This window comes from Mustela erminea, chromosome 6 (genome assembly GCF_009829155.1).
Source record: "Mustela erminea isolate mMusErm1 chromosome 6, mMusErm1.Pri, whole genome shotgun sequence".
In the NCBI taxonomy this organism is placed as follows: Eukaryota; Metazoa; Chordata; class Mammalia; order Carnivora; family Mustelidae; genus Mustela; species Mustela erminea.
The window spans coordinates 87430590-87444152 of record NC_045619.1 but is presented as its reverse complement, the minus strand read 5'-3'; the positions used below and the strand labels follow the sequence as shown (position 1 = coordinate 87444152).

Sequence of the window (13563 nt, the reverse complement as noted above, 5' to 3'; positions counted from 1 at the left end):
AGGACTAGGAATTTCATACAAGTAACAAGTCTAGGCAATTCCTAGATTACGATAAGGATCACGATATGGGCTTGCCTTTAGCAGTATATATTTGCAGAATATAAAGTGGAGATCCCTCCAGGAAGCAGTGGCCAGCCTCCCATCAACATCCATAAACTGAATACATGTACACATTGACATCATATTAAACTTATATCTGTGATCAGAGACAGCAAATAGAGAAATCTCCATGTCTTGTGGGGCTATTGAGCTCCTTTATGCAGAGAACGGTTTCCCTCTTGACAATGATGAAGCTCTGACAAGGAGCAAAGGAACCAGGAAGACGGCCTCTCGGCTTCACTATGGGCAAAGGCAAGTCCCTGAATACGCATTTGTACAGCAGGGTCAGTTTCTAACCTTCCAGGCTCAGGCCCCAAAAAAATGGTAGCGGAAATCTAAGTCCCCCTCCCCACCCCTCAGAACAGTAGAAATAAGGAAGAATTTTGAGAGACCAGAAGTGAGTGGTCTGAAAAGACGACACTCTTTGGAGGGAGAGGATGGATCCAGGGCCTCCCACCCACCAATACCGCCTCTCCCCCCACCTGACGGAATTCTGAGCAGGGCAGAACCCTGGGAGAGTTCCAGAGTGTGCAGTTGCTCTAACCAGCCCTCTGTGCTGTGACACCACACGGCTCAGAAGCAGGCTTCCGGGAGTCTCGACCTGAGTTCCAAACCCCAGCTCCGTCTCTCTACCCTTCAGTTTAGAAACCACCCTCGACTCCAGTCCCAATGAACTTCTCACCTCTTCCAGCTGACTCTTCCCTTCATATCCCACAGGTCTTAGCAGCCCCGCAGGGCCCTAATGACTGGCCGCACTTACTCTCACTCAGCCTCCCTCCAGCTCTGACTTTCGGTCCTATACTACTCCAGGAGCACAATCCTCACTCCATCTAGTTCCCACTCCTTCACAGGCTCAGGGAGAGAAGCAAGAGTGAAGGAATCAAGCACCTAATACTCATGATGCCAAATGGGGGGGGGGGGGGCGGGGATGGTGAAAAAAAAAAAGGAACACCTTGCTGTGTGACCTTTAAAAAGTCACCTCCTCTCTCTGGGCCTCCATGTGTTCACTGGTTAAATAAAATATTTAGGTAAGATGGCTGCTAAGGTCCCTTACCGGTTTAAAGCTCTGTTAGTCTTCAGAAGAGCTGGGACAAGATTGGGAGCTTTGGGAAAGTGGGGAGACCTCGCAGCTGTGCTGGGTTCACGCTATTCGTAGCTTCGTTCTGTATAGCTCACTGTCTGTGCACAGCTGTCTGTGAGTACAAAAATGTGATTGCATCCAGATCAATGCACAGCTCACATGTGTGTGTGACTGTGAACCTTTCCAGTGTGCGATTGTGTGTGTGCATGTGTGTCTGTATGTGCCAAAGAGGGGAGTTTTATTTTGTGGGTACCTGTGGATAGGACCTCAGTGTGAGCACACAGGGAGACTCATGCTGGTGGCGGGGGGCCATGGGGTCCCAGATGGAGAACTGGACTAAGATGGGAATGGTGAGGGCGGTGCTGTCAACTGTCATAATGGGGAGGGGCCCTCTGGCCAGGGAGCCCCAGCTCTAACCAGTATGTTCCCCTAGCTCCCCTCCTGACCTGTAAACACCCGAGCTCCAGCTGGAGCAGCAAGAGACCAGCCAGCTCTAGACTTGTAGAGCCTTCTTTAAAGGTGTCCAAAGCCCAGTCCATGAGATATTAATTATGCTTGTTATTCTTACTATGTTTTCAGCACTATATATTTTTCACACAACCCTGTGACAGGCACATTCGTATTTTATGGGTAAACCATGGTGCAGAGAGGCCAGGTAGAGAGGACAACTAAAAGGGATAAATGAAGCTACACCAGTTAGATCTGGGGAGGGCAGGACTGGGGTTCAGAAACGGCAGAGTTTGGCCAGGATAACAGCAAGATTGGAAACAGAATCCAGATCCTTCCATCCTCCCGGCTGGCCTAGCTGAGACACTACGGTTGGAATGATATCAGGAAGGATTGCATTTAGACTCGAGAGACTCCTAAGGGGTTTCTGTAGGGTGAGATGTGTTAATGGTGGAAGAAGGACCCAATGCATCCAAGGACAGAGGGGACAAAACATAGAGCCTCTCTCAACCTGTTCATATCAACTGCGTGGCAGGCCCTGGATTTGTGTGACCGGGACAGTCACCAGCCTTGAGAGGCTCATGTAGAGATGCCAACTCAGCTAAGTAACATCTATCATGCTTCCGGACTATTAAGTGTGAGGCAGACATGAGGATCCAACAGAAGGCTGACCCCTAGTGGTCCCCTCCTTCTGCTGAGACATGACGACTCCGGTGACAACCTGCCTCCCTTCAGAAGTCACCTCTACTAACAATGCTTCTAAATAGGCTGGCAAATGACTCTCTATAAATGTACCAGACAGTTCTCTCCCACCCCAACATGGAATGTGGCCTGTAGCCAGGGGAACCACTCAGAAAATCAGTCCCCAAACCACAGGCATGGCTGGTGGCCCAGGCAAGACACACAAGCCTGACCCGGCAGCCTTTGGGATCTGAAGTGATATCAGGCTTGGGATTTGAAGTAGGAAAATGGGAGCAAGCCAGTCAGGGATGTAGGCTGTAGAACGCTCACCCTAAGTCCTGCCAACAGCTCCTAGGTGAGGTTTCCTTCAGCACTTCCCTTGACATGATCAGCACAGCAGGAGCTGGAAAAACCTGACCTTGAAAATCACAGAATGTCATTACCTCTTGGCAAAATGCAGGGAACATGGAGCCCAACTGAGAAATCTCACAGAGGGGCAGCTCTGCTTTCAGGCAGTGACTTCCCTTCGGGAGTGTGGCAAGAGCGTTGACACCGTGGGTGTCAGTCTGACCAAATGGGACTCCAGTGGGTCCCGTCCCCCACCCCTCAGGTGGGAGGCACTCTTGCAGCCAAGTTTCCGTCTCATTCCTCTTGCATGAGACTGCTCTGTTTACCCGGGAAGGGGGCCCTTTGGATACCTGTTTTCTGGGCAAGGACCCAGGAGAACACAGCAGACACCCTGGCACTAGCTTTCCTTAAAAGGTAAAGCCAGGGCCTCCTGCCAATGACGCACCTTCACCCCACCCAGGGACACAGAAAGTAGAAACCATTGTTCCCAGATGTGTTAATGATGTAACCCTTTGTGCAACAGAAAAGAATGTGAGCTCACCAAATGGAAGCTTCTCTCGGGCCTAAGGGACGAAGAAAGAGCCCAGAAACCCAGCCCTTCTCTGGCCACCCACCACCCCAAACTGGCCTATCTTCTGCCCCCCAAAGTCCAGTTGCCTTGTGAAAACTCAGAGCAAACTACACCTTAGACCTAGAAGTAGAGGCAAAGTTGGAACTCTCCATCCGATTCCAAAGACTCGCCCAAGACACTCCTCCACCAGGGTATGCCATTCCCAACCTACCATCAGGTCACTTGTCACAGGTCACTAGGGCCCGGGGCCCCCAGCCACCCAGTGCTGTTCATATCCCCCAGCCCCAGTGTGGGAGGGCCATCTTCCCCAGGGTGAGTCTTCAGGTGCCCCTGCCAGGGCAGTGGGAGGACAATTCGTCCTCATCCCCATCTCACACCGTTCTCTTCGGGCCTGGTTTTCTGGTTTCTGGCCTGCTTCCCTTCCAGAACCAGGTTCCTTGCCCACTCAGCACTACACTCGACCCTCAGAGGCCACAGAGCCAGTGAGTGGATGAATGAAGGCAGAGCTCAGCCACTCAGCAGAGGGGCCATGAGGCTGGGGAGCAAGCAGATCTGAGGAGGAATTAACCCCTTCTTTCACTTCCCCCAGGGGCCTGCAGCCGCCCAGCCCTTAGGAGCCTGGTTCATATCACCGCCAACTGAAGTCATGTGGACCCACACACCACAAGGGGAGGTAACTTCCTGGTAGTGTCCCCTCCTTTTCTCCCGTCCCTGTTAAACCCGATCAGCTTCCACCATGCTCTGTACACAGCTTGAGGAATCCAGGCACAAACAGCCCCTCGGGGGCTCAGTCCACTGAAGAACTTTTTATTGCAAAGGAGGAGTCCCAGGGAAAGAGGAGTCTGGGGGTGGGTCAGAGCAGCAGGGTACTGGGTCCAGGTAAACCACCAAGCTTCCCCAATGGCACAGCGACTCGGCTGTTTTCACCCAGGGGACAGGGCAGTGACCATTCCGTAAGCTAGAGTCCAAGACTTTCCGCTCTGGGGTGAGGTGGGGGGGGAGGGTGGGTGACCATGATGGAAAGATGAAGTGAGGTCCAGTTCCGTGGGAGAGGGCGTCTGAGGCACAGGGTCAAGTCCTTGGGGGCAGGGGCTAGGGGTCTTTGACTTCTCCACAGCTGGGCAGGAACATTCAGTATCCGCGGGTGCCTCGGCAGCCTAAGCCACCGAGGCAGGCGAGGGAGCCGCAGAGCGCGCAGCCGCCGCCAGGGGCGCCCGTCTGCAGGGCGCCGGAATCCCCTCCGGGAGGCAGCAGGCGGGCGGGGCCCGAGGCTGAGCCGAGTCCGCAGGTGGAAGCGTTTCCCAGGGCTGAGAAGACAGTGGCTGTCGGGGACAGGAAGCCCTCTTCTCCCGCTCCGCCCCCGAAGGCAGACAGACTCCTCTCCAAGAGGGAAGATGCGAAGACCCTCCTCCACCCCCACAGGAGACCGGTGCAAACTCCCCAAAGTAATAATACACAGAACCCTTCCCCCAAGAAATAGACTCCAGAATGCCCCCTCCCTGGAGTCGGACACACAGATTCTCCCACGCCAGAATGAAACAGTCTCCTCCACAAGGACAGACCCACAGAAGCTCCTCCCTCTGCCCAGGACAAACCAACAAAACCACCCCCCAAAGGACAGACCACCAGACCTTCCCCCCCAGCACACAAAAAGAATTACTCCCAGGAGAAGGAACAGACTCCCAAAAAGAGAGACACAGTGGAAGCAGACCCCTCTCCCTTCCCAAAAGAATACACCACACCCAAAGAAGAGAGGCTAAGATTTGACTTCCCCAACCCAATCCGGGTCTAAGATTTACTTACAGAAGCTCCCTGCCCCAAATCCCAGACCAAGCCTGCAGGGGGGAAGGAGGAAGTGAGTGAGTGAATATACCTCCTGGGTATAATAATCCCCATCCTTTAAAATAAAACTCTCCTGGCTTTACCCAACAGGCAGAGATCCGTCCATCCCGCATGCTCCCGGTTCTCTCGGATCACCACAACCCTTTTGCTTCACATTCCTCAGGACCTTAAACTTAATCCTCCCTCCTTAAATTCAGATAGCTCCGTTTTACTGATGACTTCCTGGAGGAGGGAGAAGGCTAGAGATCTTTCTTCAGCCTAAACCTAGCCTAAAAGAAGAAACCGTGAAGGGGGCATTTTAAAGGACACTACAGAGAAAATAGCTCCACCGCCTGAAGAGCACTGGTCGAACTTCATCCAGTCACTTTCTACCTGTGAGTCCTTGAGATGGGCTTTTACCCCGAGACTCAGTTTCCCCATCTGTAAAATGGGAATGACAGCACTTCCCTCCCACGGGCTTTGTGGGGTTGAAAGGAGAGAATAAGTGCAGGCTGCCTGACGCATAGTGGGTTCCCTTTCCCTCCCCTCGGCCTGGAGAACCCAGCTGCAGCCAGCAGCCCTTGGATCTCTGCTGTCTAAGATTAAAAGCCATAAACCATGCCTTCCCCATAAACCATGCCTTCCCCAGGACTGGGGGAAGAAAGGCAGAACCGAGGAGAAGGCGGGGAGACCCTTATTCCCCCCCGGCTGGGCCTTGGTCCTTGCAGCTATCTAGATGGACAGACTGACCCCGGCTCTCTGCTCCTGCAGGTGAATGACTTCACAAGTTGTCCTATCCCAGGTGCCAAAGGTGCTCATCAGCTGGAACATTTTGTCTTAAGGCCCTCAAGTTGGTGGGGGAGAAACTGGCTCCAGGAGAACAAGTCCCAGGTCATCTCTTCCCACCCCTCTCCAGCTGGCGAGGACCCAGATAGTGACCTCCCTGCGTCCCTGCCCTCCTCACCGTGGCCACATCCAAAGCACCGGCCAGCCCTCACCTGCTCTCCTCGCCCTCCAGCAGCTTGCGGTAGGTGGCGATCTCAAAGTCCAGGCCCAGCTTGACGATCATGAGATCCTGGTACTCGCGCAGCTGGCGGACCATGTCGTGCTTGGCTCTCTGCAGGGCGGCCTCCAGCCAGGCCAACTTGCCCTGAGCGCTGTCTGAGGCACCCTCCTCCGGCAGAGCCCGTGGCTCTGTGCCTCTGTCTAGTTCACAGGGCTGGGGGCAAAGGGAAGACCACGGGACAGGACATCCTTGGTCCCCCCCTCCCCCACATCGAGGATCCAGACCTTTCTCAAAGGTTGGAGAGTGAGCGAGGGATTAGAGATCATTGTAAGGAATGGGTGATCCTGTTCCGAAAAATGAATGTGTGTGTGTGTGTGTGTGTGTGTGTGTGTGTGTGTGTGTGTCTGCTTGGCTCCCAGGATGGAGACTTGGGGCCAGGCATCTGGGCTGGCTGAGACAGAACCTTTCACACCTAACGTGTGACTTTTCTAATAGGAGCTCAGATCCAGGAAGCATCCAATGCTCCCGAAGACCTCATTAGCGTTCCATCAGGAAAATTAACCAGAAGAATATCCTTTCCTCATAGGAAACTAGCATCTGTAGTGTCTGGGGAAATACAGCGATGATGATGATGATGGTGATGGTGATTGTACGACGACGATGATGATAAACGCTTGCCTTTTGAGATGTGTTTGCTGCTCAGGAAACTGGGGTGGGAGGGGTGGGAATCAAAATGGCTGAGGCGAGCAGTAGACTGAACTGTGACAGGGTTACCCCCTGGAACCTGAACAGCCATCCGTTCCTAAAGAAAGGCGAACCCCTCAAAGTCTGAGATACTTATACCTGCAGAAAGCCCTTCCCTCTGCAGGTAGAGCAAGAGCCGGGGTCTCAACGGGGCGGCTGGGGGGAAAGAGAGAAGGATGAGAGACAGAGAAGTGGGAAGAAAGAAAGCACTCATGTGGGAACCTCTCCTTTCTCAGGTCTCGAGCCTGAGCCACCACCCTGAGTGCCTAACGGAAGCCCGGTTAGAGGCATCAAAAGGTAAAGACCAAATGTTAACTGTATAGCAAGAGTATCCCATGCCATGAAGAAGTATGCACAGTCTCATTCTCCTGCAATCACTAGGACCTCTTGCACATTTCAGTCTTGTTTCTTGAAGAGAAGACTCTGTGTTAAAGGAATCAACTTGGGGCGGTGGGGTCAGGGGCATGCAAGTGAAGGCAACAGAGAAGACAGAGGCCTCTCTTCTCTAGCCAAATGTCGCTAAATCTGCACATTTTTGAAGAGGACCCAGAAAGCTGGATTTCTAGGAAAAATCTTGCTATTTCTGAAGACGGGCTCAAGTTTAATGTTACATAGGACAAACATAACACACAGACATAAAAATGTACAACACATAAAAAGTGATATGCAAACAAACATGCATAGGATACATATTTATCTACATGTTAATTACTTGCCCACATGAAAGACAGAGTCCTAGGCAAATGCAGCCACACTTCCATTTGCTCAGACACTCACAAGGAGAAACTCTATCCACCTATTCCAGAGGGTAGGGGATGACCGACTAGTTGTCACAGATAATGGACACCCTCCCACCATTCCTCATGCCGCCGCTACCCCCACACCGCCACCCCTCACCTGACTCTTAGCACTGTCCACCTCCGCAGTCAGCCGCTGGATGGCCTGGTTGAGCCTGTTCAGCTCCTCCTTGCTGTGCCTCAGGCGCTGCGTGGGTTTCCGCACGGTCGCCTGTACCTCCTCGCACTGCGGGGTGGGGTAGAAGCAGCACAGGGAGGCTCAGGGAAATGAGAGCTGACAAGGCCATCAGCTGAAGCCGGCAAGACAATCCCAGTACCAGCCCCTCCACCATCCATCATGGACAGATCCTCTAACTTCTCCAGGCCTCTGTTTCTGCATCTGTAAAGTGAGGACGGTAATCTTTTCTATCTCCAAGGGTTGTATAGAGAATGAAATGTGCTTGGCAGGTGCCCTGGAGGGTGCTCTATCAGGTCTGGGAGATGCCTAAGGTAACAGGGGCAGAGGGCACAAATGATCCCCACGTGTGGTGACATTCTGTTGAGTCTGTGGACTGGGATCACATAGGGCTTATTCCGAGCGTTGAGGTAATTAAACTTCAGGAACTCGGTTATGGTCCTTCACCACATATGATCACCTCAACTAATAGAAAAATCGTTTTTAAAAACCCAGCAGGGATTCCTAATTTTAAAAATACTTCTAAAAATCTAGGAATGGGGAGAAACTTCCTTAACTCGATGAATGCTATTAGTAGTGACAGGGATCCCGATTCTAGCTCTTTCCCCAAAACTAGGGCCACTATGTGGAGTACTGTCTGCAAGGGACAAGACCAGTGGGCCTTTCCCCTTCCTGTGCCTTGTCCCCGCACACTGGTCTATTACCAGCCTGGGCTCGGGACCATATACCATTCAAGGTCCTTCATCTCCACATCACTGGGGCTCATGACCACCTATGAAGAAGGCCAGGTGGATGTCACTGTCTCCATTATCTTGCCCTGGGCGAGCTGAGTCTCACTACATCTGCCGAGTGAGAAAGTAGGGACCCAGCGGGCTGTGAGTGACCCTGCCAGTCAGCAGCTGAGCTAGACTGCATTTTAAGCCCACGCTCTTTGCTCTACACCCAGAAGAACACGAAGCCACACACTCTTTAACCAGAGAACAGGCGCTGTTCACACCAGCCCAGTGCCAGCTGCTTTCCAGGGCAGATGGGGAGTGGGAAATGGATATGAAACAGACAGCAAGTAACATCATCTCCCCTCTATGTCTGCCCTGGTCCCACAGCCCACGTTTTCCTGCTCCCATTCCCAAAAACTGCAGACACAACAGACAAGCTTGAGCATGGCTGGGTCCAACAGATCTGGGCAGAGTCTAAGACCCCTCACCCCGTGTGACCCAGTGCGCCACGTGGACAAGTCTCACCATGATGAAGAGAGCTGTCGTCTCCTCCAAGCCTCCAGTGAGCACCAAAGCTCAGCTCCAGCCCAAGCAGCTCCCAGAATCCTTGCCTCTGAGGAAGTAGTCTCTCCTTCCTGGGGGCTTTGTGACCTCACTTTGTTATAATTGCAGAATTCTGACAGGGGCTGGAAGGGGCTGTTCTGTCAGCCCGGGTGGAAGAGTGGAGGTCCCGTCTTGAAGGAAGGAGGAGGAGAGGGAAGGAAGGGTCCTTCAGGTGGGGGAGATGTGTGGAGGCAAGTAGTTTGGGCGTATGGAGTGAGAAATGGGGAGCAGTAATAAAAATAATCGTTGCGCACCCACCCCTAGCTTCGGAGCTCCACATGGGACCCTTCCTGATCACAGTATCCTCTGTCTCTGACCCCATCCGATCTCCAAAGTAGCCAGCATCCTGGGCTTTTGTATTAAGCATTCCTTGGCTGTTCTTTAGTGCCATGTGCGTAGGAAACCCTAAGCAATTGGTTAGTTCTGCCTAACTTTAACTTTATAACAGTAGACTTACACATTCTATGACTTGCTTTTCCCTCCCCAACATTCTGTTTGTGAGATTTTGAAGCATGTAACGTTACTTAGTTAGTTAGTTAGTTAGTTTGTTTGTTTTCACTGCTGTAGTTCTTTCTCCATTCTCCTACAGGTATACACACATGGGTACTTTGGTTTTTGTGCTAATACCGCTGGTAGGAACTTTTAGGTACGTTATCTGTTGCTGTGCTTCGACAAGAAGTTGTTTAGGGTACTGGCTGTCAAACCATTTTTTTTAAAAGATTTTATTTATTTATTTGACAGAAATCACAAGTAGTCAGAGAGGCAGGCAGAGAGAGAGGAGGAAGCAGGCTCCCTGCTGAGCAGAGAGCCCGATGCGGGGCTTGATCCCAGGACCCTGAGATCATGACCTGAGCCGAAGGCAGAGGCTTAACCCACTGAGCCACCCACGCACCCCTGTCAAACCATTTCTTAACCATAACTCAAAATAAGAAATACATTTGATATCGTGGATCAGTACCCACATACATATTCACGCCCAAATGAGGAAATAAGTTTCGTGAAGAACTTCTCACTCCTCCTGTGTACAATGCCCTCTGAACCCCTAACCACTCACCTTAACACACTCTTCCACTCTGAATTTATGGCCTTAGGTTTTAGGGAACACTTTCTGTTTAGGTTTTTCTGTTTTATCTTTAGGTTTTCAATTAGGCCTTCTGTTGAGGTTTCATGTCTTATAAATAGTATATTGATTTTATTATCTAATACTATAATAAAAATGAAATACCCAGGAGCCCACTTAGAAGCACAAAGCCAAACGTTACTAGTAATTTACATGTGCCTGCACACTCTGTCCCCAGACTGTCCCCTGCTCTCCCTAGGGGTGAACCCTTCCTTGAATTTGGGGACAATTATACCCTTGCTTTCTTTTCTTCCAGTTTGATCACACACATGCGTTATCAGTTTTCCTTGTTTGGTTGAGGTTTGGTTTTGGGGTTTTTTCTAAAGATATAACTTACAAAGGAAGTTTTTTGTTTTTCTTTTTAATTAAAGAGGAGTCCTCTGCTAGGATTCATAGCATCTTATTAAGTGAATACACAATATTTTATGTAACTCTGTTATTGTTTTGTTTTGTTTTATTTTCTCTTACAAAGATGGTCCTATGAATACTTTTCTGAATGTCCCCTGTTGGGCATATGTGAGGATTTCTCTGTGATACATGTCTAGGACTGCAATTTCTGGGTCAAATGTTCAATAATACAAGACAAAAATTATTTTCCAAAGCTGTTGTAATAACAATTTAGACTTTGATCAGATTTCAGATTCATATCTTTTCTGACACGTCTTTAATTTTTAATAATGAAAGGATATAATCAGTTTTATTTTTGGTTTTGCTTTGCATTTTCAGAGTCCTATCGAGGCTGAATATCTCTTTAAATGTTTATTATCTCTATGGATTTCCTTTTCTTTTGCCATTTTTCTTTTGGGTTGTTTGCCTTATTTTTATTAGATTCCAAGTACTTTTATATTTCTATATAAATCTCTATTTCTATATATTATACTTTGTCACTTACATGTATCATGAATATCACCTTCAAGTTTATGGCTTGTCTTTTCACCTTGTCCCTACTTGATGAATAAAAGTTCTTAATTTTAATGTCTACTTTACCCACCTTTTCCTTCATATTAAGCATTCAGTGTGCCTTGCATAAAAATCTTTCTTATAGGGGCGCTAGGGTGGCTCAGTCCATTGAGCATCAGTCTTTCGCTCAGGTCATGATCCTAGGGTCCTGGGTCTGGGGTCCTGGGATCGAGCCCCACGACAGCACCCTGCTCAGTGGGGAGTCTTCTTCTCCCTCCTCCCTCCTGCTTGTGCTCTCGTGTTCTCTCTCTTCCTCTCAGATGAAGAAATAAAAACTTAAACTTTAAAAAAATCCTTCCTTATACCAAGGTCAAAAAGACACCAGTTTTTTCTTCTAAAACTTTTAAAAGTCTTGCATTTGACATTTATAATTTGAATTGACTTGGAATTGACTTTGTGTATAATAGAAGGCAGGATTCCAGTTCCATTTTTTTCCCATGCATATAACCAATGCATAGTCCCTCCTTTACTACTGATCTGCACTGTCACTGCTGTTGCATATCAAAGATACAGACATGGATATATGAAGTATATCTAGAACTACATATTACATATAACGTTAGTTGTACATTCATACATGATGATGTATGAATCTCAGGCTCATGACCCTGAGATCGAGACCTGAGCTGAGGTCAAGAGTCAGACACTCAGGGTGCCTGAGTGGCTCAGTCAGTTAAGCATCTGCCTTTAACTCAGGTCATGATGTTGGAGTTTGGGAATGCAGCCTCACATAGGCTCTCTGCTCAGCGGGGAGGCTGCTACCTCTGCCCCTCTGCCTCTGCCCCTCCCCCTGCTCATGCTCTCTCTGTCACTCTGTCTCTCTCTCAAATAAATAAAATCTTTAAAAAAAAAGAATCAGACACTCAACCAACTGAGCCACCCAGGTGTCCCATCATATTTTATATTTATATATACTTAACATATTTAATATATTTATATAATATATACACAAAAGAATAGACAAATGATCAATGGAACAAACTAGATAGCCCCAAAATTGACATATTTTATGTATTTTATGTATATAAGATTTTATATACATAAAATACATATGTTTATAATAGATGTGTTTTATATATAATGTATGTTGTACCATATCTATATTTATATGCTATATATATTATATATTATACATGTGTGCCTATGTGTGTATGCAATATTATATATTAAAATATTGTGTATAAAACATACCTGATATGTATATAATATATGCTATGTTTTATATATAATATATGTCAATTGAATTTTGAATATGAATGCAATCTAACTCCTCATTTAGTTAGAGCTTCTTTGTTATCTTTCATTTAGGATAATGTTTATATTTCTTTAGATATACGTCTTTCCAACCCTGATATGAGGAAGTGGAGATGCAACGTGGGGGGGTGGCGCGTTGGGGGGTAGGAAAAGAATAAATGAAACAAGATGGGATCGGGAGGGAGACAAACCATAAGAGACTCTTAATCTCACAAAACAAACTGAGGGTTGCCGGGGGTAGGGGGTAGGGAAAGGGTGGTTGGGTTATGGACATTGGGCAGGGTATGTGCTATTGTGAGGGCTGTGACGTGTTTAAGCCTGATGATTCACAGACCTGTACTCTTGGGGAATAAAAATAAATTATAAAAAAAAATTTTAATGATATACATCTTTCACATATTTGTTAGACTGGGTTTTTAAGTCATTTTATTAAACTTTATTATTGAGAAAAATTATTAATGTTAATTATTAATAATAAAATAATCAATAAAAATAATTAGTATTTCTTATTCTATTCTATTATTAATTTATTGAAATAAAAAATACACACAGGCACACATATCATACAGTCCGACATGTTTTGACAAAATGTATGCCCCATTTAACCACAACTGAATGAATGTACAGAACATTTCCACCATCTCAGAAAGTTCCCTGTTCTCCCTTTGCAGCCCATCTCCCCACCCCACCCCAGACAACCACTCACCCAATTTCCATCACCATAGGTTTGTATTGCCACTTCTAGAACTTCATTTGAATAGAAGCAAACATTCAGTATGTGCTCTTTTGTGTCTGACTTTTTCACTCAGCACAATGTTTTTAAGGCTCATCCATGTCATTTCTTGAATTAGTAGGTCATTCTTTTGTATGTCTGAGTCATGTTCTGTTGTATAAAAATATCTCAGTTTTGTTTGTCCATCTACCTGTTTTTTCTGATTGGGAACTATTCTAAATGAAGCCCCTATGAGATTCATGTACCAGTCTCTATGTAAACCTACTTTTCATTTCTTTTGAACAAATATCCAAGAGTGGAATTGCTTTGTCTTTTGGCAGTATATGCTTAACTTGATAAGAAATTCCCAAACCGGGGACGCCTGGGTGGCTCAGTTGGTTAAACAGCTGCCTTCGGCTCAGGTCATG

At 47.9% G+C, this 13563-nt stretch overlaps 1 protein-coding gene across 2 annotated transcripts; it reads right to left on the bottom strand.

Moving 5' to 3' along the window:
- Positions 1-4025: 4025 nt before the first annotated feature.
- LOC116593792 (keratin, type II cuticular Hb5-like) lies at positions 4026-9133 on the bottom strand. Of its 2 annotated transcripts, none has more exons than XM_032348277.1 (5): positions 9012-9133; positions 7696-7821; positions 6047-6267; positions 5031-5062; positions 4026-4549 (listed from the first exon to the last, which is right to left on the bottom strand). In XM_032348277.1, exons 1-5 carry the CDS (start codon positions 9012-9014, stop codon positions 4359-4361), a joined length of 573 nt encoding a protein of 190 aa, XP_032204168.1. In that variant the 5' UTR covers positions 9015-9133; the 3' UTR covers positions 4026-4358. The 2 variants fall into 2 exon arrangements, with proteins under 2 accessions (XP_032204168.1, XP_032204169.1); XM_032348278.1 differs by having other exon boundaries at positions 4026-4534; positions 9012-9132.
- Between the last annotated feature and the right edge of the window lie 4430 nt (positions 9134-13563).